Source organism: Ailuropoda melanoleuca, chromosome 13 (assembly GCF_002007445.2).
Source record: "Ailuropoda melanoleuca isolate Jingjing chromosome 13, ASM200744v2, whole genome shotgun sequence".
Classification (NCBI taxonomy): Eukaryota; Metazoa; Chordata; class Mammalia; order Carnivora; family Ursidae; genus Ailuropoda; species Ailuropoda melanoleuca.
The window spans coordinates 25933469-25959524 of NC_048230.1; the positions used below are offsets into that span (position 1 = coordinate 25933469).

Sequence of the window (26056 nt, forward strand, 5' to 3'; positions counted from 1 at the left end):
GGCATATCCCCTCCCACGCCCACCCCGACCCTGTCCCACATGTCTGCAGACATAGAATTGTAGCTACAGTGGAGATTAAGAAGCAACACCTCCATTTCCTGACCCGTGAAGTGGTTACACGGCTGTGCTCTCTGTGGGATAATTCCCTTGTACTCTTCGGGGCACTTCTTTGTATTACGTTATACTACAACAATAAAAGATTATTGTAAAAGTACTGAGCGCCAGAGGATGGCCATGGTCAAGAAGCAGGCTACGGAGATGAGGATGAAGTAGAAGTAAGCGAGCGCACGTCCTGGTGTATGTGAATGGCTCTCCCCCTAACACTGTGGGCATCTCGAGGGCAGGCCCGCGTCTTCGTTTTGCCCCGGAGCCCAGCCCCGAGCCTGCCACGGTAGACCCGCACTCTGACGCATGACGGAAACCAGGGAGTCGCGTTCACTTCCCAAGCCCCATGTGTCACAGGATTGTGCTCGGTCAGAGAAAGGACGTTCGAGAATGGAAGACCCCAAGGTCACACCCCCTTGGCTCTGTTCAGGGGACACAATCCTTCTTGTCCTCAGGCCCGATATTTGGAAGGGCAAGAGCCCAGCGGCTCCATCTCTCTCTGCCCTGTGCCGGTGAGCGCTCCAGGGTCGGGCTCCCGCGTCCTCCTCGGCGGGCCTCCGCAGGTGGGTCACCGCCCTGAGCTGGGGAAGGGCCTGAGAAAGGGGCAGGAGCCAGGGTAAGAGCAGGAGCGGCGCACCAGGGCGGCTGACAACCTGACCCGTGGAGTCAGGACTCGCGTGACGGGCCATCCCGGCCGCAGGGGAGCCGAACCCGGCTGCTCGCTTCGGGCCGCGCTAGGGCCTCTGGGTGGGGGTGGGGGTGCGGTATGCGTCGCCCGCGGGCCCAGCGCCACGCCCAGCGCCTCGAGCCCTTGGACAGCAGTTGCTCACTCGGATGCAGCGGGTCGGTAGCGGTCTCCCCAGCGGGAGCCAGGTGGCGTCCCGCAGTCGCAGCGTGGCCCTCGCCGAACAGAACCAGGCGGCCACGCTGCCAGTACAGCTGCTCAGGGATGATGCGGTGGCTGCGCGGAACAACGTCCAGGAAGAGGATGGCTTCCAGATGAAGGTGGATGCCTACGGCTTTACCCCCGAGGAGCTGGTGGTGCAGGTGGACGGCCAATGTCTGATGGTGACCGGCCAGCGGCAACTGGAGGGCCGCAGCCCGAATGGGGCCGGCTACCGCGTGGCGCGGAGGGTGCACCGGCAGATGCAACTACCGCCGGACCTGGATCCCGCCTCCATGACCTGCAGCATGACCCCCTCGGGCCAGCTGTGTGTCCAAGGCCCCTGCCGGGCTCTGCCTTGCCCTGAAGCCCAAAAGGGCCCATCCCCGAGAGTCCGGGGCCGTGGCTCTAAGAAAGGCCAGCCTAGCCTGACCCAGTAAACGACCCCCATAGTGTGCAGCAGCAGCCTTGCTGTTCTGTGGTCTTTTCGCGGGGTTGGGGTCAGAGGTTGAGGCATAATGGAGGTAGAGAGAGGGCCAGTGGAGGGCCCAGGGAGGCAGGAAAGGCACTTTAAGGTGGTGGTCCACCAAGAATCAGGCCTCTGGGACCCTGGGAGAAGCTGGGGGCTCAGTCGACCAACAGCCCAGCCCCAGGTGGCTGACAGCAGCATCTCCAGCAGGGAGCAGCAGAGGACCAGGAGGCCCGCAGGGGCACGAGACTCCACAACCAGCAGAGGGCCCTAACAGACCAGGGACCAGAGAGATGGCTTGCACCTCATGACCAGCCCAAGGTTCCAGAGGTCGCCTGGGAAGAGGGTGAGAGGACCCAGTCCTTCACAAGATACAGACTAACCAAAAACCCCAAAGAGGTTGTTTCTGGTGTTTCAGAGACCAACTATTTTCAAATACAAACTGCACATCACCCCGATGTAATCTGGAGGGGGTGGGGGAAAGGAAAATGTAGGCCCCTCAACTTCAAACTTGGTGAGATTCAGCCCCAAGTCACCCTCCCCCCAAGAGCTGGTACCAATAAGGGCCTCTTTCTCTTGGTTACCATGACCACCAGCATCCCCTCACTTTAGGGGCAGGATGGGGGGAAGCCTTTGTTCCACAAGATTCAGTGGCTCATTTTAAATTAACTTCAAGTAAGCTAGAGTGGATATGCTCTGATAAACTCTGCCAGAGAAAGACAAGGAAGACAAGTGGGAGGTCGATCGATCGGCTGACTATATTGACAAGATACTGATTGGTTACATGTTGAAGAAAACATACAATACAAAATACAGAAAAAGTTGGTTCCATCCCCTCCCACTCCCCCCCCCACCCCCAAATACTCATCATCGTGATTTGGTCAGAACAGNCTTACCCACCCACCCCCAAATACTCATCATCGTGATTTGGTCAGAACAGGGCTCAGAGCCAGAGGTCAGGGTGACGCTGGGGGGGCGGGGGCAGGTTGTGGGCAATGGGTTGGTGGCTGTCACAATAATGCGTGGTAATGCTGTGGTTTCTCTCCCAGCTGTGAGTCAGGGGGTGAGTGGGGAATGCAGCCTGATGACAGCCAGCTGAGGGGAGAGCTGCCTCTCCCTTCCCTAACCCCTAGGGCCTGCCCCACCACCCAGAACCAAGCCCACCCCAAACATGGTAAGGATATGGATGGTCTTGCTGAGTCTGCTAATCAGCAAGAGGGAAAGAAGGGTAACTGCTCCAGCCCCCGCCTCCCCACATATAAGGGCAGGGGGAACAGGGGCACGTGGCTACTACCAGCAAAGGAAGAGTGGGAGAGCAGTAGAAAGGGCTGGAAGTGGGAAGAGCAGAAGATCATATATATTAAAAAAGTGACTTAAGACTTAAAATTGAATTAGTATTTGTACAGAAAGGTGCAGGTGGAATAACTCACTCCGGCCTATGATCAAAATTCTATGGAGAAATCATGGCAGACCCTCTCCCCCTGCCCCCATCCCCACCCCAGTGGTAGCCCGAGTCGTTAAGTGCGATTGGTTAGAGTGGATTCCAGTCGGGTCGGTCAGGCGGAGGAGGTGGGGGCAGTGGGCAGGCAAGGGGGGCTCAGTTGCTGCAGCACTGGCTCCGGCTGGCTGGGTTGTTCTCCTGGAGGTCCACACCTCGGTTCCGGCTCGGAGCACCAGCTGCATTCTGGGGCTCATTCTTGGGAAGCTTCTTAGCTGTTTGGAAGAGGAGGGGGAAAATGCGTTTGTGGGGGTACCCCAATGCTCTTCCAAGTCCACTTGAGTGGAAGCTGGCCTTTTTACCACCCAATGTGCAATAACCCACTGAGCACTTTGCTTCTATGTGCCACGTGCTTTCTGAGTATCTCAGGAAACTGAGGCAAACAGAGGTTAAATAACCTGCCGAGGACCCTAGAGTTAAGGAATAAAACAAGGACTGGAACCTGGGCAGGATGACTTGCTACAGAGCCACATGAGCCTAAAAATCCTAAGAAGTAGGTTAGGGGGAGGGTCATGTAGGGCTTTAGGTGGGTGATAAGCTAAAGGGTCAGCAAGTAAAATGTTGAGACTTTGGCCCCAGGCTTTAGAAACTTCTGGGGTGAACTATCTATATCTGGGAATCAGATAAAGGGACCCTATAGACCTACTACATACTACAGACAGGCAAGTGATAGGACCCTGGTCAGGGGAGGGGAGGGTAGGGGAGGGGAGGGGAGCAACTCACCTATTGCCATGAAAATTTCATTCACGTTCATTGCAGTCTTTGCCGATGTCTCCATGAACAGCAAACTGTTGTCGTCTGCATAGGCTTGTGCTTCCTGATTTGGATGGAGGTGAGAAAGTGAGTAGGAGGGAAATGATGACAGTTGGCAGGGGCCAGGGCCCAGGATAAAAATCTTCCCTCATCTCAGTCGCCTTATACACAACAGAGACAACGCAGGGGTTTTCAGGCTGAGGGCTCTCCTGCCCTGGGTGCCCCCCACCCCCGCAGACACCTGCACCATAACCCCAAGGCCCCCACTTCCCGTATAGCACCTTTCAGCTCACAGACACTTGCAGATGTTTCGCTCAGGTTTCCCTAGGTCCATTCTGCCTTCCTGCTCTTCAAAATCACTAAGCTAGGAAATACTTCTAGAAACTTATCCCACAAATGCACTCGCACACTTGGAAAAAGCACAGGAAAGTGTGGATGTTGACTGCAGTGCTGTTTCCAGCCTTTTGATATCACAAACAACCTAGAAGTCTATTGGTTAGGGCCTAGTAAAAAACGCAGTGTGTAGAGCACACTCTGAGCTATGTAAAGAAAGGGATTCAGGGCAGCTGTGGGGCTCAGTCGGCGAAGCGTCTGCCTTCGGTTCAGGTCATGATCCCAGGGTCCTGGGATGGAGCCCTGTGTTGGGCTCCCTGCTCAGTGGGCAATCTGCATGCCCCCTCTGCTAGTCCCCCCACCAGCTCGTGTTCTCTACCCGCCCTTCTCCCTTCCCCCAATCTCAAATAAATAAATAAAATCTTTAAAAAAAAAAAAGGGATTCATATACATGTGCACATTTCTAGAAAAATGAGAAACTGATGAATTTGGGGGAAGGGAGACTGAGTTTCTGGGTTAGGGATTTACATTTCGTTCTATATACCTTCCTGTACTATGTAAATTTTACCCGTGCATGTATTATGTGGAAAAAAGTAATTATTTTTCAGTATGTTTCATTAAAAAGTCAGTTTACACAAAAACTAAGCAGCAGCTTCAGCGATCCTTATGCATACATGTCACCAACCAACGAAGAACAAGGAGAGGCAGACAATTGCTTTAGGCCCATGTTCAAGTCAGGAGAGGACAGCAGATAAAACTCCCCGGCCTCCTGGCCCATCACGAAGCGCCGGAGCAGCCCAGGCTGAGCTGCGAGTGGAGCTGGCTCCCTCCTCCCTGCCAAGTCCCGTCCATCCCCCCACCTGGAATTCCACAGCTCTCTTGCTGGCCAGGTCCGCCTTGTTCCCCGCGAGCGCGATGACGATGTTGGGGCTGGCCTGCCTCTGTAGCTCCTTCACCCAGTTCTTGGCCCGTGCAAATGTATCCTGGGGAGACAAGGCCGGAATGTCAAAGAGACAGAGGAGGCATTCTGCTCAGGGCCCCTCACTAGAGAAGCTTGAGCTGGCAGAGCCAACGTATCTAAGGTGTCACCGCCCTGAAGATTCTGGTGAGACACCCCCAAATGACAGAGGAAATCTGCCCACATCCCATCGAGGAACAAAGTGTCGAGAAGTAAGGGGAAATCTTTACTGTATTGGTGATGTCATAGACCACGATGGCAGCCTGGGCCCCCCGATAGTACATGGGGGCCAGGCTGTGATACCGCTCCTGTCCAGCTGTGTCCCAGATCTCAAATTTGACTGTTGTGTCGTCCAAACAGACTGTCTGTGTGAGGAAGGCCGCTGTAAGAGGAAAGGTGGTGTTACAAGGCAAGAAGGAACTCAAGAAGCCACCCCCACATATCTCAAGTACTCTGTCTGGGCTCTGGCACTTAGAGGCCCTCTGCTGAGATGGGCCCAGAGAAGTCAAAGCAGGCCTGAGCAGGGTAGGTAGAGTTTGTGTTTTCCTGTCACGTGTCGAGGGGGCAGGGGGCTGCAGAGGCTGTACAGACCCACACTAGGCAAGGGCAGAAGGGAAGTCAGCCCGCACTTGAGCCATTCTGGGAGCAATCTCTGAGGAGGAATGTGACAAGGGACAGGAGAGGCAAAACCCAGGGGAAAATGGACTCCAAGCACAGAAGGGTGGACACCCACTCCTCCTCCTCCTCCCCCCTCCCCTCACAGAGAACAGTCCAGCTGGAAACCTCCACAGTCCCTCAGCTTGCTCCAGCCCAGGGGTGTTACTGGCCTTCGGTTTCCTGAGGACACTGTCACACACTTAGCTACACTGGGGACGCCTGAAAGTACATGCTGTTCCACTGCCAGGCGGAGGCTGGGTGGATGGCTTCCCAGCTGCCCCTGCCACCTCCAGGCATGCCGGCTAGCTACCACCCCCAGCTTTGACCTTGACCCATTCCGGATTGGCCGCCCTGTGGTTCGACCTTCAGGGAACACAGGGACCCTATCTTTGGCCTGAGGAGACAAGGCACCCTGTGGTGCTTGTGCATATGCTTCAGAGGAGGAGTCCCAGAGCCCGGAGAGACGGGGAGGAGCCCCCTGTGCCCCGGGACGCAGCAGAGGATCACAGAGAGCCCTGTGTGGAAGCCTGTTCTCCTTGTCTGCCCTCCCCCCACCTCCATGAGGGGCCTGGGGACTGCCTCACTTCCCTCTCACCAGCTCCCGACTTGAGTGCTGAGGAGGCAGCAGAAGACTGCTGACACGGCCCATTTAGCTTCCAGCTGCCTGGAAACCTCCTACCAAGAGGGTAGAGAAAGGATGACTCAAGCCCAAGGTCGGCCCTGGTCCCTCAAGGTTTGTCCCAGCCACTGAGGCAGGGGACTGAGTCCAGACCATTACATGCTAAACGCTGACTACTGGGAAATCAACCACGGGCTCTGAGCTCGAGGGTAAAGGTCAACTTCACTGGCCCACTCACCAGGCCATTTCCCCATTCTGGAAAGTAGGAGAAGCCACGACAGATGCACTCCCTGGCACAGTAAGAAGGACCCTCACAGATCCAGACCCAGCCTCTCCCTTCCCAGAGGCCAGATCAGTGGAAAGGTCTTTGCCAAGGCCACCCAATAATCTAGTGGCATAATTAGGAGAAGCAGCCAGTTTTTGACCACAAGCTAAGTTTTAATGGACGACTGCTGGGACTCTGGCAGGGAGACCAGCTGTCGGATTCAATTCCAGAGCCCAGGTGAGGAAGAGGTGCTGCCGCCCCCAGCTTGTTTAGTCTCTCTGGGCAGGCAGTTCCCTTCTCCTCGAGGCCAAGGCATTTCGCTGGCATTCCTGAGTCCACCCCACTCCCTTGTGCCCACTCACCTCCAATTGTGCTCTCCTGGTACTCATGGAACTGTCCCTTGACGAAGCGGAGGACGAGGCTAGATTTGCCTACCGCAGACTCCCCCAGCAGGACCAGCTTAAACTGACAGATCTTGTTCCCAGCAGCTGGTCCATTGGGTCGCGCTGCACCTCCCCGACCCGCCATAGCCCGTCCTGCTGTCGTGGTACCAGTGAGCGTGGGGTGGGGGCCGGCGCTGTGCGAAGAGGCACTTAGTGAGGAGGGAGACCTCCAACTGCAAGAGAGATCAGCGGTACTGGTCAGTCCGGAGACCGTTGCACGGTGAGGCCTTCTTAAATCACAGGTCTCTCCCTCTACCCTCCCCGAGGGACCGGACTACCTCCCCTCCTGCCAACTCCCGGACCCCCAGGCCCCAGGAGTCAGCAGAAGAGCCCTAGCTAGGATGTACTACACATCTATTTGCTCTACGATCATCTGAGCAGTGGAAGTGGTCTTCCAACTTTACGTTCATGGTTCTGAGCAAACATACTGACTTCCCAATCCCAAATATGTACGTGTGCATACAAATTAAACACACACAGGAGAATGAGCATATGGCAGCCTGGTGACAGTTAACAGGCTCCTTGGGGTACCAAAAAATCACCCAGGAAAACGCTAGGATTTAGGTGAACAATGAACTTGTGGTCCGGCAGCTAAGATCACTGCCCACCTCTGCACAAAGCCAGAGTGGGCGGTGAGGCTGACCAGGGCACGGGGAGTCCCATTAGAGAGCTCCTCCTCAGACAAGGTGCTTGGCCAACCTTGTGGACACTCAGGGACCAGGGCCTGGCCAGGGCAAGTTGTTATCAAAACAGCCATTTTGTCCTGCCACCTTTAGAAGGACCAACCAACTTTCTCAGTCTGAGTCTGGACTGGGATCAGAGCCTCATTTTGCTCCTCCATCCTGAACCTCTTCCCTCAGTTCGCTCATCTGTGATGGGCCAGAAGTCTCATAAACATTAAAACACAAAACACACACAACACCAAACACACACCAAAGCCAGAGAGCTCCGGTGGCAGTCGGAACGGCTGCCAAATTTCCCTTAGGAACAGAGACCTCGGTTCCATTCTCTCCTGGCAGAGGCGGAGGGTGACGCAGAGAAAGAGCTGGGGAGGTATGGGAGGGCAGAGACAAACAAGGGACACCGAGGCCTGCACCCCCAGCAGCTGGTGACAGCTTAGTCACTGTTAGCGACAGCTTTGGAGGCGCACAGAAGGATGAGGAGCCCACCTTCAGAAGCCTCTAGAAGACTTCTACTAAAAAATAACAGAACATATACACAATGTTTTACAGACGAGCACTGAGAGGAGGTATTTGGTCCTGACCGTCCAAACAGTGTGAACCTAAGCTGCAAAGAAGTTTTGATTCGACTACCCTTGGCATAAAGGAGTCAATGCAGAAGGAGTCTGTAGAACCAGATCCCAAGTCCAGCCCCGACCTGGCCCCTGAGTGGGGGGAGTGCACTCCCCCCCAGTCAGAAGGCGGGAGTGTGAATGAAGAGAAGGATAGATGGGCTGTGCTCACGCAAGAAGCTGACAGCAAAGGGCTTGCTTTGTTCAATCTGAAATCCTCTTTCACATCTCTGTCCTCCTGGCAACTCATTTAAAAAGTGAGCTTCAGGAAGAATGATTCACTAGCCAGGAACAACAGTTTCCTTTCTGGGCTGCGCCAAAGGAAAAGAGGTTTGAAACGGGAGCCACCTCTTCCCCAAGAATACAGGAAGGCACTGGCGGGGGGTGGGGGATCTCGATGAGGGACAAGAGTTGCTAGTTCTGCCATATTTTACACTTTATGGTGTTCTCTTTTCACCCCCGTCACTGATGTTTGCAAGACTCTATGGCCCCTTGAGGCAGGGTTTGTGCTTTCGACTTTTTGGCTTCTTCTTTTTTCTTTTCTTTTTCTTTTTTTTTTTTTAAGATTTATTTATTTATTTGAGAGCGAGCGAGCAAAGGAGCATGTACTCACATGCCTGGGGGGAGGGGCAGAGGGAGAGAGAGAATCCTCAAGCAGACTCCTCGCTGACCACGGAGCCCAACATCAGGCTCGATCCCAGGACCCTGAGATCACCACCTGAGCCGAAATCAAGATCCGGCCCCTTTAACCGACTGAGCCACCCAGACGGCACAAGTGCTTTGGCTGCTTTGAGAGCCTTCCTCACAAGGCCTACGTACAGACTGGGAATTCAGAGTGCTCACCAAGGAAATCATTTCCAGAGATAGCTAGCATTTACTGAGTGATTGCACAACCATTATCTCCCTTAAGCTTTAAAACAATCTCCCATTTTTTCCAGATAAACAGCCTGACGCTCAGGTGTTACATGCCCTGCTCAAGGCCACCCAGCATATGAGTGACAGAGCTGGATGCAGGTTCTCTGCATGCTCCTTTGTCTCCCTGCCCTTCTCCCTGCTGTGGGAACAATGCTGGAGACACTGTCCACCCCGTGTTTGGCTTCTGGTCGCTGGTGAACAAGGCCCCCTTTTCGAAGCAGCAGCTCTGCTGGCCTGCAATGTGTGGCCCCAGCCGACAGTCACAGGGCTCTTGTAGGCCCTGAGTACTTCCAACAGTGGGAGGGGCCGTCCAGGGCCAGGCAGGGCGACAGCAGCAGAGGGAAACCACAGTGGAATTACAAGCTGGTTATGACCACAGATCCACGTGACACATCATCTTGGATGGGCAGCAGAGTGCGGCTGGGGCACTACAGAAGGAGGTATGAAGGAACGGGAAGAGAAGGTGAAGTCCCCGATTCCAACAAAACCAAAGCAGCTGGGGCTGAGGGCTACTGGGGTGGGGAGTAACCAGCACCCAGGGATCAAGAAACACAGAAATGACACTTCTAAGTCTTGTCGCTATCCAAACCTTCCCAGACAGAACCTGGTATTATTAACAAGCCAGAAGGAGGGACAAATAACTCTTATCCAGTGGCTCCTAACCTTATCTGCACATCAAAACCACCGTGTGGCCAGTCCCTGCAGGTTTGGAGGAGGGCCTAGTGTCTGTATTTTTTTTTTTTTTTTAGATTTTTATTTATTTATTTGACAGAGAGAGAGACAGCCAGCGAGAGGGAACACAAGCAGGGGGAGTGGGAGAGGAAGAAGCAGGCTCCCAGCAGAGGAGCCCGATGCAGGGCTCGATCCAGAATGCGGGGATCACACCCTGAGCCGAAGGCAGACGCTTAGCGACTGAGCCACCCAGGCGCCCCTAGTCTCTGTATTTTTTAGAATTTTTTTTTATCTTTTGAAAGATTTTTTATTTATTTATTTGAGAGAGAGAGAGCAAGCAGGGGGAGGGGCAGAGGAAGAGGGAGAGAAGCAGACTCCCCGCTGAGTGGGGGAGCCCCGACCAGGGCTTGACCCTGAGAGTCAGATGCTTAACCGACTGAGCTACCCAGGCGCCCCTGTATTTGTTTCTAAAGTGCTGTAGGTGCTCTGCCCGGCAAGCACTGGCTGGTGACATGTTCTGCCTGGATGCTGGTCCTGCCTTCCAGACACACCCAAGAAGGTGCACAAGGTACTTTTTATGGCCTGTGTTGCCTCGTGGTTTTCCTGGCCCCACTTGGTGGTCACATGAACAAAGGTATTGAACCTTCCCAGACAACAAAGCACGGAAGAAGCTGATTTTGCCCCAAAGGGCACACGAACAGGGCATTTAAGACAGGCAAAGACCACACCCAGAACGCCAAGAAGCTCTATGCCCTCCACTCCCAAGACTGGGAAGCTGAGGGTGCATGCCGGTGGGTGGCAAAGGTAAGTAAGTTCATGCGCTGAGCTGGCCCGCGGGGCTGGGGGGGAGGGAGGGAATCTCAGTGTGGGAATCTTCTGAAGCAACGGCAAGAATTTCCCACGGGTAGTCAGGTGATGGAACTGTAACCAAAAATGCCACAGTGAAAGTCTTCTTTCAGACAAAACCAAATTCTCCTTAAGAGCCAGAGCTGTAGTCAGAGTTTCTTACAAGATCCAGAATGCCCCACAGATTTTATTCTTTTAAACCAGTTTCTCCAACACCAGGAAAAACACACGAGTAGGATGGACTTCCTCCTGGATATTTTCATGAAGCTGCTAAAATGGACAGAGCTTCGGACCCATGACAAAAGACTCTCCTTGACATGACCTGCTCCCCTCACCCTCCAAATCTCAACCTTGGTTTGTTCAGAGGCCATGGAGGATAAGCACTACCCCCAACCTCAATGCAAGGGCTGCGGGGTTCACTCCCCTTTCCCCAACAATGCATGTGAAAGGGCAGAAGGGACCTACGCTCCTAAACGTAGGCCCAGCCAGTTCTGGGGCCAAGGGCGGGAGACAGACAAAGAGCAAAACACTGCTCTTCCTTCCTCTGGTTTTTCTCTACTCTGGACACTATGGGTAAATGGGTACCAAACTTTATTTTATCAGAATCACTCAGGGCGTTTAGAAAAATAACCCTGGCCAACTGAATTAAAATCTCTATAATAAGTGCCCCCAGTGATTCTAGAAAGCTGGTTCAAGCACAGGAGCTAAAGTTGCTACAGGAAGGAGGGAGAAATCCAAGAGACAGCAGGGCAGCCCCAGGTCAGCGCCACAGACAACAGCGGTGGATCAGATTGGGGGTGGGGGCTGATTCCTGGTTTCACTCAACTACTGGGGCCTTCAAGACACCAGACGCTGATGGACTGTTGCCCCTTGCCCCAGCCTCCACTGGAAGCGTCTCTTCTCTAACCATGAAGTCGCCCACTTCATACTTTTTGTCCTTTCTGGTAAAAGGGTGAGCAATTCCAGCTGATGGCTGTCTCTCGGGCTTCCTGTTTGCTTCTGAGACTTCCTCTAGCGGACAGTCCTGGCACAGCCTGGAGAGTGAGCTGATTAGGGAAACCAATCAGACTCTGTTGACCAGAGGCTGAGAAGGGCTCACTCAAGGTTAGCCCTTGGAGGAAAGGGGGAAGGACTGAGAACCGGGTGCCCCCACCCTGCCCAGGGCCCCCAAAAAGTGGTTCTGGCCAGTGACTCTTCAGCTCTACTTTACTCTAGATGAAAGCATTCCTGAATATTTACCATCACAAGAGCTGGGCAAGAAAAGATGAGAGCAGAAGCAATTTGTTAGCTTAAAGAGAACCAAACACAGGAGCAGAAGTAATTAGGTTCAAAGGTGAAGGTGGAAGACCTTAAAAAGCTCAAAGCAGCCGAGGAGGAGATGATTTACCCACAGGCTCAAGAACACAGCTCTTCCCCAAAGGGGAAAATCACCACTACCAGCATACAGGACCAGAGGGCAGACTCACAGCAGGACTACCCGGGCCTCTGGCTGGTGGCAGAGCCAGAGGGAAGAAAAGTCTGAAGCAACACAAGCCAGGAGCCACATGAGATACCCATTCACCCTTCCCCAGCACAGCTGGCAGGTGAGGACTTGGGAGACTGAACTAAGTTTAGTGAAAGCCTGACTCCACTGTTTATTAGCTGAGTGACCTTGGCCACGTCAGACAAGCGACCGCTGTCAGCTTCCGTCTCTTATCTGTAAAATGGTATTGTTTAATACTGATCGCATGGGGTTGTTGTAAAGGTTAAATGAAACAATACACAGGGCGTACAACACAGTATGAGGCTGAAGGTGAGGCTCCGACAAATGACAGGTTTATTATACTACTAAGGGCCTAACTAGTTTTGACTCACTGGTTGTCAAAGCACAAAGTCCTTGAAGACCTGATCCTTCTCTTTCCAATTACAGAGTAGGAGACGAAGGTGAGGCGAGGTGGCGTGCCCAGGGTCACAGTCAGGTGGTGGGAGAGCCCAAGCCCAGGACTCGTAATTCTAGCAGAGCTCCCCCATCACTGACAGAAAACCCAAGAATATTCAGTGTTATTACAGCCACTACAAATAAGGGGGGCTGCCACCTTTGGTGTAGACTTCATAGCATATGGCTTTTAACAATGGAAAATGGGGTTCAGGTCAAACTGAAAAAAAATATTGCTAGATGGAAAAATTCTATTATCTTGATTTGGGAGGTAGACATACGTATGTACACAAATGTAAAAATCCATCGAGCTGTCCTCAAACTGAGGTGTGTAAATCTTACAACATGTAGGTTACAGGTCAATAAAAAAGTAAGGAATGTTTCTGATATAGAATTCTGCATACAACGGTGAGAAATGAAAGCTTACAAATGGTATGAAACCAATGTAGCTCCCCTGTATGTAAGCTACCTTCTGCCTCCTCTGTAGTATAACAAAATTCAGAACAATAAAGATAATTAAAAAGAGGATGCCTGAATTAGAAGAGGGCCAGGAGAGAGGCACCCGGCTGGCTCAGTCAGAGGAGCGTGCCACTCTTGATCTCCGGGTCGTGAGCTCGAGCCCCACGCTGGGTGTGGAGATTACATACATATATACATACATACATAAACAAATAAATAAATAAAACTGGGCCCAGACAGAACAAAGGTACCTGACCTAACAGGGCGCAAGCTAATAGGATTCAATACAAACAGGACTGCCACACACAGACTAAGAATGTATTTGTACTCAACTGTGGGCTGAAGAATTTTAAAGTTGTTTCAAGCTTCATAATAAAAAGAGAAGACGACATTTATGTCTTTTCAGTGAGGAGAAAGGTTACAACAGCGGTGCTCTGCACTCTCCAACCAGCCCAGAGAGTGTGTGCCGAGGACAAGGGGTCTAGGGGTGCAGGTTGGGGGGATGGAATCAAAGAGAGGGGTGCCTTCCTGTGTGACCACGACTATGGGATTGCAACACAGAGGACCTGTGTCCCACCTGGAATGTAACAGATGGATCTTGGCCCTGGAAGCTAGAAGCTTAAAAGCCCAGGTTGAGACCTGGGGAGAACGCTGATGGGTGTGTCGGGCCAGAGCTGGGGCTCCTCATCCCACCGAAGAAAAGTAGGGGCTTCAGGATTAGGAGAGCTGGCAGCAGGAGGGGGAACGGGGTGCTGCCTTTCCATGGTAACAGTAAGAGGACTCCCTTCCTGGGGCGGGGGGGGGAGGGAGATACATCAGCCCAGAGAGGGGCTCTGAGTGACCTTGGCTCCCCTCCCACTGCAACAGGCCCTTGATTCTGCCCCAGCCCCGTACAACTTACTTAACCGGTCAGTTTCATCTTACTCCCCTTTTAATGAGAACACCCCCCAGGGGCTGGCTGCCTGGACTTCCCCATCCCTGGCGGAGTCCACAACGGCTCCAGCTGAGGTCATCAACTGCCCTAATACCTGCAGAAGGGGCCAGTGTGTGGGGGCTCCAGGACACTTAAACCCTAGATGCACATGCCACCATCCAGGCAGAACCTGGGGCTCTAGAGCCCTTTCCCCTGGACAGAAAGATGCCAAGCTGTATTAGGCAGAAGGCATCCTTGAGGGACAGACTCCCAGCTTCCCGGAGCCCTGGCCCACCAAAAACACCAAGAAAGCCTTCCCTGAGCTTTGTGCTGCTTTCTCAGCTCTCCACAACAGACGGTCCCCGAGAGGCTGACAGAAGCCGACTCAGCAAGCGCTAACTTTCAGGCGGAGGATGGAAACCTCCAGTCCCTGCTCCCTCTCTTTCTGCACCCACAGGGAGGAAGACTGCTGGTGGGACCTGGGGGGGGGGGGCGTTTACAGCACGTATCTGCTGACCCAGCTTGGTCAGTGTGGGCTCCCTGTGCTGTCCACAGAAGGGGCCCAGGAGTCAATGGGCAGCTCTGAGGTCCTCATTCACGGGTCCTGCTGGCCAACAGAGGAGCCAGGCGTTTCGGTGGCAGGTTAGTGAGGAAGGCCAGAGAGACAGGGGACCGCCTGAGGCTGCAACCAGACAAGGCTCGTCCTGCCTCCTGATTCTAAGAGGCACCGGGGGCCCTAGGCACTCACACTGACATTCCTAAGACACTCTTCTCCCTAAGAGGGCCCAGTCTCCGACTCAGCACACCCCAGTCAGCAAGGCTGTGGCAGATTCCCCGGCCCCCACCAGGGCAGCTCTGTATGAAGCCTCAAGTGAGAGCTCCATGTGAGGTCTGGGACTTTCTGCAGCACACATCCACACACACCTAGCTACAAGGCAAGGTGGGGACAGGACTGAGGCTGAGCGGAGGCCCACACCCCACCACCTAGCTCTTCACCTGACAGTGCCAGGTGAGATGACGAGAAGAGAGCCAGCCAAGGCACAGGCGCTTCCCTGTGCCACCCACACCTGCTGTGGCCCCAGGGTGGAGCCCGGGTAATGTGAAAGCCAGTGAGGACAGACATGGGGTCCCTGCTGACCCACAAGCCTCACAACTACCTTGAGTGGGTTCTTCTCCCGCAGTTACTATACTGTTTGCTTGGACGGTTCCCTTCCCCTCTGGCTTGGGAAGGTCTCTGCAGGGGCCAGGAGCACCAGCCAGGACAGCTGCCACCTGGGCTGCTGCCCAGGCCCAGAAAGACACCAAGAACCTCTGTTGAATGTCAGGGTCATCGGCAACACCTGTTTATCCGGCTACTCATACCAACAAGTGCAGCTGACACCCCTCACAGGCCCTTCCTGTCTCTACCAAAAAACCGAAAACAAAAGAAAGCCAGCTTAATTTACTGCCCTTGGCTTCTGAACAGAGAGCCAAGGGCAGAGGCTGTGTTTGAGAGGTGAATGGGGAAAAGAGAATCAGGTATCAGACACCAGCAAGCCAAATTCCTCTTGCTCAGACACCACATACACTGTGGGCAGAGGCTGCCCAACGAGCAAGAAACAAGGTCAAAGTTCCCACTGTGAGATCTGAGGGACCAGGGCTGCTCTCAGGAGCCCGGAGACCAAAGCACAATGTTTTAGGCTGACTTTTTCTTTCTTAATCTCTGCTGAACAAAATGCAAAAATAGTGCCAGGTGAAGAAACCAGGCAATGAATGGGTCTAAACGAGTTTCAGTGAATGAATCACACTAATACCTTCATGGCCCCAAACGATCATAAGGCTGCTGGGGTGGCATGAGGCTGGAGAACTTGGCGACTTGAGGGTCAGCAGTGAAAAGGCAGAGAATTTTTTTTTTTTTAAGAATTTATTTGTCAGAGGGAGAGAACAAGCAAGCACAAGCAGGGAGAAGCAGGCTCCCCACTCAAGCAAGAAGCCCAATGCAGGACTCGATCCCAGGACCCCAGGATCATGACCTGAGCCAAAGGCAGATGCTTAACCAACGGAGCCACCCAGGCGTCCCTGGGTTTCCTTTGTTTTAACAGCACTTAACATTNGAGAATTTTTTTTTTTTAAGAATTTATTTGTCAGAGGGAGAGAACAAGCAAGCACAAGCAGGGAGAAGCAGGCTCCCCACTCAGCAAGAAGCCCAATGCAGGACTCGATCCCAGGACCCCAGGATCATGACCTGAGCCAAAGGCAGATGCTTAACCAACGGAGCCACCCAGGCGTCCCTGGGTTTCCTTTGTTTTAACAGCACTTAACATTGTGCCTGACACACAGTAGGTGCTCACAGATGTGGGGAACGGAGGCTGCAATATGGGCCTGGTTGGGTCTGGCAAGTGATGGGGCCGCCAAGGCTTAAATCCACACCCACCTGCTGGACTGCTCACCCCCCCTCGGAGAGCCACAGCCCAGGCGAGGAGCCTCCTCACTATCCCAGACAGGCCCTACTCGGTTCCTTCTGCACAGGCGCTAAAAGCACAAGTGCCGAAGTCAGAGCGACTCCAGCTCCGCTCCTGGAGCCACCGTGCACTAGGGTGACCTGGTGTTGCGTCACGGCCCCCACTTCCTTACATGTAAAATGGAGAGACTAGTGCTCATCTCCCAGGGCTGCTGGGAAGAGGCGACGTGAAAGACTTTGAGCAGAGGGCCTAGCTCCAAGCAAGCGCTCGGTAAATGTTGCTGGGGCAGGGAAGCCCCTGGCCCCGGAAGTCCCTACGAAGGAAGGGGATCCTCAATCAGTATGCTCGTCCACTAGTCACACATTCCTTCTGCTTGCTGTCTCCCTGGACCCCACTCTTCAATGCCCCTCATTTGGAGAGAACGCTGAACAGGACAACTGCTGTGATCTGAATGTTTGTGTCCCCCCTCCCCAAATTCTTATGTTGAAATCCTAATCCCAATGTGATAGTATCTGGAGGTAGGGCCTTTGGGAGGTGATTAGGCCTCGAGGGTAGCGCACTCATGATTGGGATTAGTGCCCTTTGGAGAGAGGCTCCACAGAGCTCCCTTGCCCCTCCCGCCATGCGAGGACACAGGGAGAAGTCAGCCTGGGAGAGGGCCTTCACCAGAACCTGACCATGCTGGCTGCCACCATGATCTTGGACTCCCCGCCTCCAGAACTGTGAGAAATCAATTTCCTTGTTTATAAGCCCTCCAGTCTGTGGCATTTTGGTATGGCAGCCCGGACAGACTAAGATAACGACTTTCAACAGTGTCCTAGAAAAAGGACCAGCTCACCCTTGATGTCCTGTGTCCTGTCAATAACCATAATTTTGTATTCCCTGGAGACTGGCTTCCAAAGCCCCAAGAATGAAGGGGCAACACCACGATCCAGAAAAAATCAGCACCGTTGAACCCTCAACCAGGTAAACCATAACCCCTTAAAAAAAAGAAAAAGCCCCACAAGAGAAAGCATCTTAAAGCCCAAATGCCTTTCCTTCCATTTCAAAGCCTCTTTCAGGAAAGGGAAGAAGTAGTTCAGTTGTGGAGAGGGGGAGGGGACAGGACTGGGACAGCTGACAAAGAAACCAGAGTTCCTTTTAAAGAACCAGGCTGGAAATGCTAGAGGTTTGGAAATTGGCGTCATTAATCACCACAGCCTCGGAGCAGCTCAGAGAGCAATGTGATGACTAGGAGAGCAGCCAGGGTGACGGAGGCCACCCATGCCCCCCCCCGACCCTCCCCCACACCCAGGATGCTCTGACAGAGCCACCTGAAGGGGACACACATGCACCTATGAATAGAAGACTACAGGCTTGTAAACCAACTCCTGTTAAGATCCCAAGTTAGTGTTTCCAGAAGGGCTCAAGTGACACGTCTTCAGAGGGCTGACAGTGCAACAGAAGGATTTAAGCTATTCAATGATTCAGGATCACAGCTCAAACTGATGGGCTGCCCCAGGCCTGCCTAGAGCCACAAGCCCTCCCGAAGGGGAGGTCTGTTTTTGAATGGCAGCAAAAGAACACTGGCCGGGACCTCATGGACTCTCTTATAAGATCCAGAGTCCTGGAAGGTTGGGCTGGAGAACTCAGCACCTGACATATGGGGTGATGATGTATCTCATCTTCCCAACTGGGTAGCAAACTCCAGAGTACACACTGCATCTGACCATTTTTGGATCAGTTCAATCACTGGCTCAGTCAAAGCATCAGGCAGGGTTACAAGAAGTATGAATGGATGAGTCGAGAAGCAACGGCCCTGCTACTGGGGTCAACTACCAGGACTCTCACACACACACTTCCCAGGGGGCAGCCCCACCTTGTCTAACTCTGGCGTCTACGGTGACTAGCCACCAAGAGGAGACACAACTCGAACCCATGCACACAGCTCCATATCAACATCCTTCGCGGAAATGGTTACTAAGAAGGCAGTGTGGTCTTGGAGACACAGCTGATTCTAGGACAGAGGCCAGGTGAGCCTGGAGCTTCTTGCGGTGCCAAGTGAAGAAGTGGTCACAGAATGACATGAGGGTGGCCCCAAGGGTGCTGACAGAGCTCCCCGTGAGCAGATCTGGAACACTCTGAGCAAGAAAACAAAGTAGTATGGGACTATAAACCGAAGGAGACAGTAAATATCCACGGGCCCATCCCATTACAAATAAATGAAGAAAGAAATGAGGGACGACAGACAGATCTCTCCTGTACGAGAATTCCAAATAATTCATGCAGATACACGGCCCTCAGGGAGAGGGGCGTCCCTCCCCACTCAAATGAGCGCGACACAGAATGTCTTCCTTCCCCAGAGGACATCACAGAAAGGGGAGGGGAAACAGTGACTTCACAGCAGGGAAACCTGACCAACCTCCTCTCAGCCAGGTGACCGAGGCTGATATCAACAGCGATAAGCACGTTAACCGTACGAGCCCTTGTTACATGAGCACAGCGGCGCTTTCCCCATGCGGTCTGCCTCCCCAAACTCTAAACCCCAGTGTCCTCGTGAGAAAAACATTAGACAAATTCCAACTGAAACACGCACTAAAAAATACCAGTATTCCTCAAAACGGTCAAGCTCATCAACACCAAGGAAAGTCTCAGAAACCATCTTAGCCAAGAGGAGCCTCAGGACACACGACAACTAAATGCAATGTGGTATCTGGATGGGATCTTGGAACAGAAAAAGGTAAGGAAATCTGAATGAGGTACAGGCCTTTCATTAATAATTATGTATTCAAACTGGTTCATTCACTGTGACCAATGTACAGTATTAAGGTAAGATGTTACCAATGGTGGACAGCGGGCAGGTGAAAGAACTGTCCTACCTGTGCACTTGTTCTAAAACCATCCTGAGGGGTGCCTGGGGGGCTCAGTCGGTTAAGCATCTGCCTTCGGCTCAGGTCATGATCCCAGGGTCCTGGGATGGAGCCCCATGTCGGGCTCCCTGCTCAGCAAGGAACCTGCTGCTCCCTCTTCCCCCTGCTCGTATTCTCTCTCTCTTTCTCTCAAATAAATAAATAAAATCTTAAAAAAAAAAAAAAAGGCAGTGGCTCATCTTGTGACAAAATGAGATCCAAGGACTCCAGTGACCATGAACTCATGTTAACTCAAATTAACTATACATGGAGCTGTGCTGAGGGGCGTGTGGGAAGAGGGGCGGCGGGAGCAGCACCAACAATCCCGAGAACCACACTGCATGGGCCTGGGAGTTGAAAGGCCATGCCAGCAGGTTCCGTAGGCAAGGCGGCTCTCACCACGGCCGGTCTACCAGCTGCTGGCGCCACTGTCTTAAGACCTCCCTCCTTCAAGAATGAGCCTATGCAGATGTGCAAAGCAGCACCCCTGGACCAGAGTTAAAGCCACTCCAAGGGATCCTCGCTAAGTCCTGGCGTCAATGCCACTCACCATGAGAAGCCGCTGAAGCCTAGCTACCAGATACACATGCTGCAGAAGGCGGCCCACGGAAATGTGGGTGCCCAAGCCACGCCCACCTTTCCCGATGAAACCCTTCACTGGAAAGACTGAGATTGGGAGATCGCTCCCCTCTGGAAATTTAGTTTGTGACCCGTCCCCGCCCCTGTGTCATCTGCACCGTAACATTCATCCTGTTCACTTGCTGGCTCTCCTGTCTGTGAGCACCTTGCTGGAGGATGGGCCAAAGATACGGCCCAGGCTTTGGGATCAGACGGATGTGAGTGACTCCTGGGTTCACCAGGTCCACGCTGTGTGAGCTCAGAAAGTGTGTGATCATGGGGCGCCTGGGTGGCGCAGTCATTAAGCGTCTGCCTTCGGCTCAGGGCGTGATCCCAGTGTTCTGGGATCAAGCCCCACATCAGGCTCCTCCGGTGGGAGCCTGCTTCTTCCTCTCCCACTCCCCCTGCTTGTGTTCCCTCTCCCTGGCTGGCTCTCTATGTCAAATTAATAAATAAAAAAATCTTAAAAAAAAAAAAAGAAAGTGTGTGATCAAGGACATTAACCAGCCATGTGCTTCAAGGGCACCTAGGATGTTTGCCCTTTCCTTTAACAACCGCAGGAGGGGGTGTCCATGCTGGGGACCATGCGAGGACTGGACACACAGATAAAACAGGACATGATCCGCGGCCCTACAGGGCTCATGCACTAGACAGGGGGTGCCGAGAGGAAAGTGCAGGGAAGAGAGAAGCCCTCAGCCTACTGCAGGGAAGGGAAGGCTTCATGGAGGAAGTGACATTCCAGCTGTGCTTTGAAAGCAAAGTCTGGAGATGTGGCTCCCAGGCAGGGGAGGGGGAGAAGAGCCTTCCAGGCAAAGGGAAGAGCACAGAGCCTAGAGATAGGGCAAGAGGGGCTGTGCTGCACAGGGATCTGAGCACAGACTGGATTCTGTCCCCCACCTTAACCAGGGGATTAAACACAGTACCGCCCTCCTGGGGTGGTCCTCAGGATTAAGGAGTCAGTACACGGAAGGCCCGAGGAGAGTACCAGGCACACAGCAAGCAAAGCTCAAGAAGTTGCGCTTTTACTTGTATTATTGTTCCTACGTGCAGGAGACGGGGGTATATAATCTGGAAACTACTCTCTTAAAATACCAGGCTATTTGGGGGGCGCCTGGGTAGCGCAGTCGTTAAGCTTCTGCCTTCGGTTCAGGGCGTGATCCCGGCGTTCCAGGATCGAGTCCCACATCGGGCTCCTCGGCTAGGAGCCTGCTTCTTCCTCTCCCTCTCCCCTGCTGTGTTCCCTCTCTCGCTGGCTGTCTCTCTGTCACATAAATAAATAAAATCTTAAAAAAAAAAAAAATACCAGGCTATTCATGCAGAAGACTCGTTAAGGAATATTCCAATTCTCCTCTGCCATGGCTCCTGAAAGCCCTGACCTTGGTGCCATCCCAGTTTATAAATCCTACCTGAAGCAGTGCTTCTTAAATAGTCCCAAGGAAAGTACCCCTGACTAAAGCCAGGGGAGAGGAAATGCAAAACCCCAGGAATCTGGGAACTGACCGCAAAGCAGCCTGCCACAACCAAAATATTGTCTTCGAGTTTCTTGTTTTAGCCTAGATTCTCACAAACTTTGCATTCTAATCTGTAATAGATCCAAGACTGTTTTAATGCACAAATGTTTAAGACGAAGACGGAAGCGCCTAGAAGACACGAAGGCATCTCTTAGTCTTTGGCTCTGGGTCTCCACAGCACATGACCCCAGTAGGGTCCGAGAAGCCCAGTGGAACAAACACTGCCGCGGACTGAGCATTCTCTTCTGTAAAATGGGAAGACAACCCACAGCATGTCTGATCGTTATCTGTGAGCTGAGACAACACGTGAAATCATCAAGCAAAGCACCAGGCATCACAACAACACCTGGTACAGATGCGGAATCAGAATCTTAGGGGTGGGGGTGCCTGGGAGGCACAGCGGTTAAGCGTCTGCCTTCGGCTCAGGGCGTGATCCCGGAGTTATGGGATCGAGCCCCACATCAGGCTCTTCCGCTCTGGGCCTGCTTCTTCCTCTCCCACTCCCCCTGCTTGTGTTCTCTCTCTCGCTGGCTGTCTCTCTCTCTGTCGAATAAATAAATAAAAAATTAAAAAAAAAAATCTTAGGGGTGAATTATAGCACGACTTCAAAACCCCACCCATCCACAAAATTGCTATTTGTGTCTATCCCGTGCCAGGGCCTTGACTGGCTCCTTTACCCTCTGTTTCTAATTCTGCAAAATACTTTGTATCCCCATTTTACTGGAAGAAACAGAGGCTCAACAAGGTCATGTAACAAGTCCAGGGCCCTGTGACTGGTAAGTGGGGGTATCCAGATGACAACTCTGCTCTGGCTGACTCTAAAGCTCTTGTGCTTTCCACCCTACCATATACCTATCACCTGTTTATGGGGCAAGGGTAAGAGGAAGAAGGCTCTAAGAAGTACTTGCTTCACGGGGTTAAATTTAAATTTATGACCTCGCTGTTACCATGTAAATGCTAGTGAAAGGAGCTCCTGGTGGAGAGCCACAGTCTTCCCACCTGCAAGCGGTGGCAGTACCAAGCGGAATCAGAGGGCGAAGCAGAAGCCGCCTCTGCCGGCTCCCATTACCCATAACCCTGCCCAGAGAGACCCCTGAGCCCACTCACTTTTACTTTCATTTTCTAGCCATCACAGCTTTCAGGTTTCCAGAAATTAATGGTACAGATGTTAGCAAACTGTCAGGCCCTCAAGAGTCCTGACCTGGGACTCATAACCGCCATGCTCCCCGGAGGTAAAGGAGATGGGGATCCAGGAGGACAGGGGGGTGGAGTGGGGGTGGGGAAGAAAACGAAAGCAGAGGAGGGGCAGCAATGACGACGGGATGCTTAGGGGCCTGTACTGGGGCCTCTGCTCACCCTGCATGCTCACTCTTAGGGAAGAGGACGTACATCGAATCCCGAATCCCAAGCCCGGGCTCTACCACTTTCTAACTGGATGATCTAAGGCTAGCCATTTATTCCTTCAGCATCATCCCTAAAACGGAGATACAAATCCCACTATCTCCCAGGACTCTGTGAGGAACAGGTGTGAAAAGAACTTTGTTTCCTGTGAGAAACATGTGTGCAAAAACTGCAACTTTAAAATGATTTCTAAAACTCTGTTGTTGGGGTGCCTGGGTGGCTCAGTCAGTTGAGCATCTGCCTTCAGCTCAGGTCATGATCCCTGGGTCCTGGGATCACCCCACCTCCAGTGGGGAGTCCGCTTCTCTCTCTCCCCATCTGCCTGTCCCCGCCCCCTGCTCAACACTCTCTCTCTCTTGCTTGCTCTCTCTCTCTCAAGTAAACAAATAAAATTAAAAAATCATAATAATAATAAAATATAAATCAGTTGGTACTACCTCTCTGTTCTATGAAGGCAGGAAAGGCCAACTAATTGGAAGAGGCAAGAGAGGAGAGGCTTCTGTCTCACACAGGGCCCTCCCTCTTTCTGCCAAGCAATGTCAGATCACTGCCTGGACTCTACAATCCCTGGATGCCAGAAGTGGCTGCCTAACTACCCGGGGCACTGATGCCTTCCACGTCTCTCGGAAAGGGAGAGCTTCTCCTCCAAAAAAAACCTGTGTCAGAATCCTAGCTGGGAGAGCATGTCCAGACAAAGAAAGTCCCCTCAGAATGCTGGCAGCCTCATCCTGGGACTCCCAAAGAGTTCCAGAAACCACAGCTCGCTACCAAGGAGGTACGTTTGGTCAGAGACCAATGGCCAGTGAGGAGGCAGGCCTCTCCGGCCCTGCGCCTCAGAGGCACGGACTGACCAGATGAGAGAAACTAGGCTGGCCGAAGAAGTCTCCAATGACCCTCCAAAGAAGACCACACAGACAGAGAGCTTATGATCCAAATGCTGACCCTAATGAGGTGGGCTTCCTTGTTGTCCAATAAAAAATGAAATGAATGTAGCCCAGGTCTAGCTCAAGTCTGTAGGTATCAGACACTGGTGACTGTCCACAAGAATTCAAAAAGGTCCCAAGACAAAAAGTATTTAGCACCTGTAAGGACAGTAAAGATGGCTCAGGACACTGAAGAGCTAGAGAAATTCCCAAAGACTGCATCGTCTTTCCTCCATCCCTCGGCTGTAGATAGCAAGGGTCAGTCACGGCCTCAAAGAGTCAGGCTACTCTCATTAAGGCACAGTCTCTGGCCTGTACTTTGGCCACATAACAGAACCTGCGAGCCTGGTCTGAGACAACGGCCATTTCACACACCTAAGTCCCAAGCAATAGACAAGGATCAGATGTCAGTACAGGCTGCCTCTTGGAAAGGTGGCGGGGGGGACGGGAAGGGGGAGGTGGAATCAGTAATTTCTGGCATGCATGGGAATTCCTTGGGCTACAAAAATTAGCACATTAAGAACTCAGAGGTGCCACTGTGGTCTCAATTTACTCCTCTGTAATCTACAATTTGTCCAAGCCCAGAAGGGATTGGAGAGAGGCCCTGAGACCAGACAGAAGTGGCATAGACCTGTTGATCAAGGAGATGTGTGTTTTTGAGAATGGGAAAGAGATAGGCCAGGACCCTTCAATTCCACACTCGTCATTTTGGTCTTTCCCCTATTCCCTAAAGACAAGCAGACAGCAGTCCCAAGAGAAGCAGTCCCTCTGAAGCAGCTTGGAAGCCACTCACGTGCTCTGGGAGGACAGGGCTGAGCCTGGAGCAAGGGGGAGGGGGAGAGGAGGGGAGAGAAAAGATAATGAATGGGCAGATCCACCCTGATTTGTGATCTGTAGCTAGGATTAAGCAAACCTCAGCTAAATTTTTCAAAGGCAGGAAGAGAGATACACTCAGAGAACACAACTAGAGAACAACATAACTAGAGGACAGGGTTGGGGGTGGAGGGAGCAAGACAAGAAGAAGTCAGCTCATTCCCAAAAAAGTGGCCCAGACCTTAAATTCTGCTGAGATCCTGGCTGGCTCCCTGGCTTGAGGAAAGAGAGGAAGTGAGGAGCTGTGGGAGCCTGTGCGTGTGGAAGGCTCTCGCCCAGGACCCCTCCGCCCCCCAGGAAATCGAGATAAAATTTCTCTAGGGCTAGAAGGGACAAATGTTTTTGTGGGACGGGGGGGGGGCGGAGAGGGAAGAAAACGGCGACAGACAGCACTCCTCACCACCTCTATAGAGAAGGAACACAGGCTCCTTCATACCTAGCAAAGATTCCTCCAGTTCTGGGAGCAGAAGGAGCAGAATTTGGGGTCTCTCCCTCCCACAACTGGACTGGACAGGCCAGAGGAGAGACCTGGGGGTTTCCCAAGGCTCATAAACGGCAGGTAAGGGAAGGAAAGAAAGGCCCCCACTTTGGCCCCACGCCTGGGGAGCCCCTTAAGAGGGGGCTACGGGTCGGGGGAGGGGTCAGTATCCCCCTAAGTCGGGGTTGGGCGGGAGGAAGTGCTGCCCCAAGAGGCTTCAACGCGAGCGAGACAGTAGATCCCGGGACAGGCACACTCACGGCGGCTCCGGGGCGGCGGCGTTACTTGGGGCCGGGGCTCGGACAGGCTCCGCTCTTCTCCCCCCGGCGGTGTCCCAGGCTCCGGCCTCCACTTCCGCCTTTCAGCCGCTCCGGATCCGGATCTCCACCTCACACCCGCCCCTCAATACTCCCATGTGACTGACAGGGCGGAGAGACCAATGGGAGGCACTCTTGGCCGACTCACAGGCGACGCCTATGGGGGGCACGGGCGAGGCGGGAGAGAACGCGCGAGGGACGGCGGGACTTGTAGTTCACAGCGCTGGGAGGAGCCGGTGGCCCCCTGGGATTTAGGCTTAGGGTGGAGCCGGCTGCCGGCTAGGCGGAGCCCGACCGGGAACTTTTTAAAGCCAGGCCTGCCAACCGCGTCACCCTGGGTTCCAGGAGCCCCGAGGGGAAGCGGGTGGCGGAGCGCTGGAAGAGGGCAGAAGGCTGTGTGTGCAGAATTGGAAAAGGAAAAATATGGTGTGAATGAATATGCACATGAGGCCGCAGTCATGAGCACTAGCTAAACCGGAGAAGCCCCTGTCTGCACTTTCTCTGGCCAAGTCAGCTCGGGGGAGCCCGACTCTGGGGGACCTTCTGGGACTGCGAAGGTGATGGAAATGCTATAGGGAGGGTTCTCTGGAGGCTACTGGGTGAGATCAAAGG

General features: G+C 53.1%; 2 protein-coding genes across 2 annotated transcripts; one reads left to right on the forward strand and one right to left on the reverse strand.

The window, feature by feature from the left end:
• Nucleotides 1–913: 913 nt before the first annotated feature.
• Nucleotides 914–1428, forward strand: HSPB9 (heat shock protein family B (small) member 9). The gene has a single exon (XM_002922167.4). It carries the CDS (start codon nt 940–942, stop codon nt 1426–1428), a length of 489 nt encoding a protein of 162 aa, XP_002922213.1. The 5' UTR covers nt 914–939.
• Nucleotides 1429–2830: 1402 nt separating this feature from the next.
• On the reverse strand, nt 2831–25541 carry RAB5C (RAB5C, member RAS oncogene family). The gene is made up of 6 exons (XM_019802714.2): nt 25388–25541; nt 6903–7156; nt 5230–5381; nt 4902–5024; nt 3679–3772; nt 2831–3170 (listed from the first exon to the last, which is right to left on the reverse strand). Exons 2-6 carry the CDS (start codon nt 7066–7068, stop codon nt 3055–3057), a joined length of 651 nt encoding a protein of 216 aa, XP_019658273.1. The 5' UTR covers nt 7069–7156; nt 25388–25541; the 3' UTR covers nt 2831–3054.
• Between the last annotated feature and the right edge of the window lie 515 nt (nt 25542–26056).

What these genes read in the sequence shown, in the direction of transcription:
- RAB5C (XM_019802714.2), bottom strand. Translation starts at nt 7,068, where the DNA reads ATGGCGGGTCGGGGAGGTGCAGCGCGACCCAATGGACCAGCTGCTGGG. An exon ending in TCTATGACATCACCAATACA is followed by an intron (nt 5,025 to 5,229) that starts GTAAAGATTTCC and finishes TTGTCTCCCCAG; the next exon opens with GATACATTTGCACGGGCCAA. An exon ending in AGAGAGCTGTGGAATTCCAG is followed by an intron (nt 3,773 to 4,901) that starts GTGGGGGGATGG and finishes CATCCAAATCAG; the next exon opens with GAAGCACAAGCCTATGCAGA.
- HSPB9 (XM_002922167.4), top strand. Translation starts at nt 940, where the DNA reads ATGCAGCGGGTCGGTAGCGGTCTCCCCAGCGGGAGCCAGGTGGCGTCC.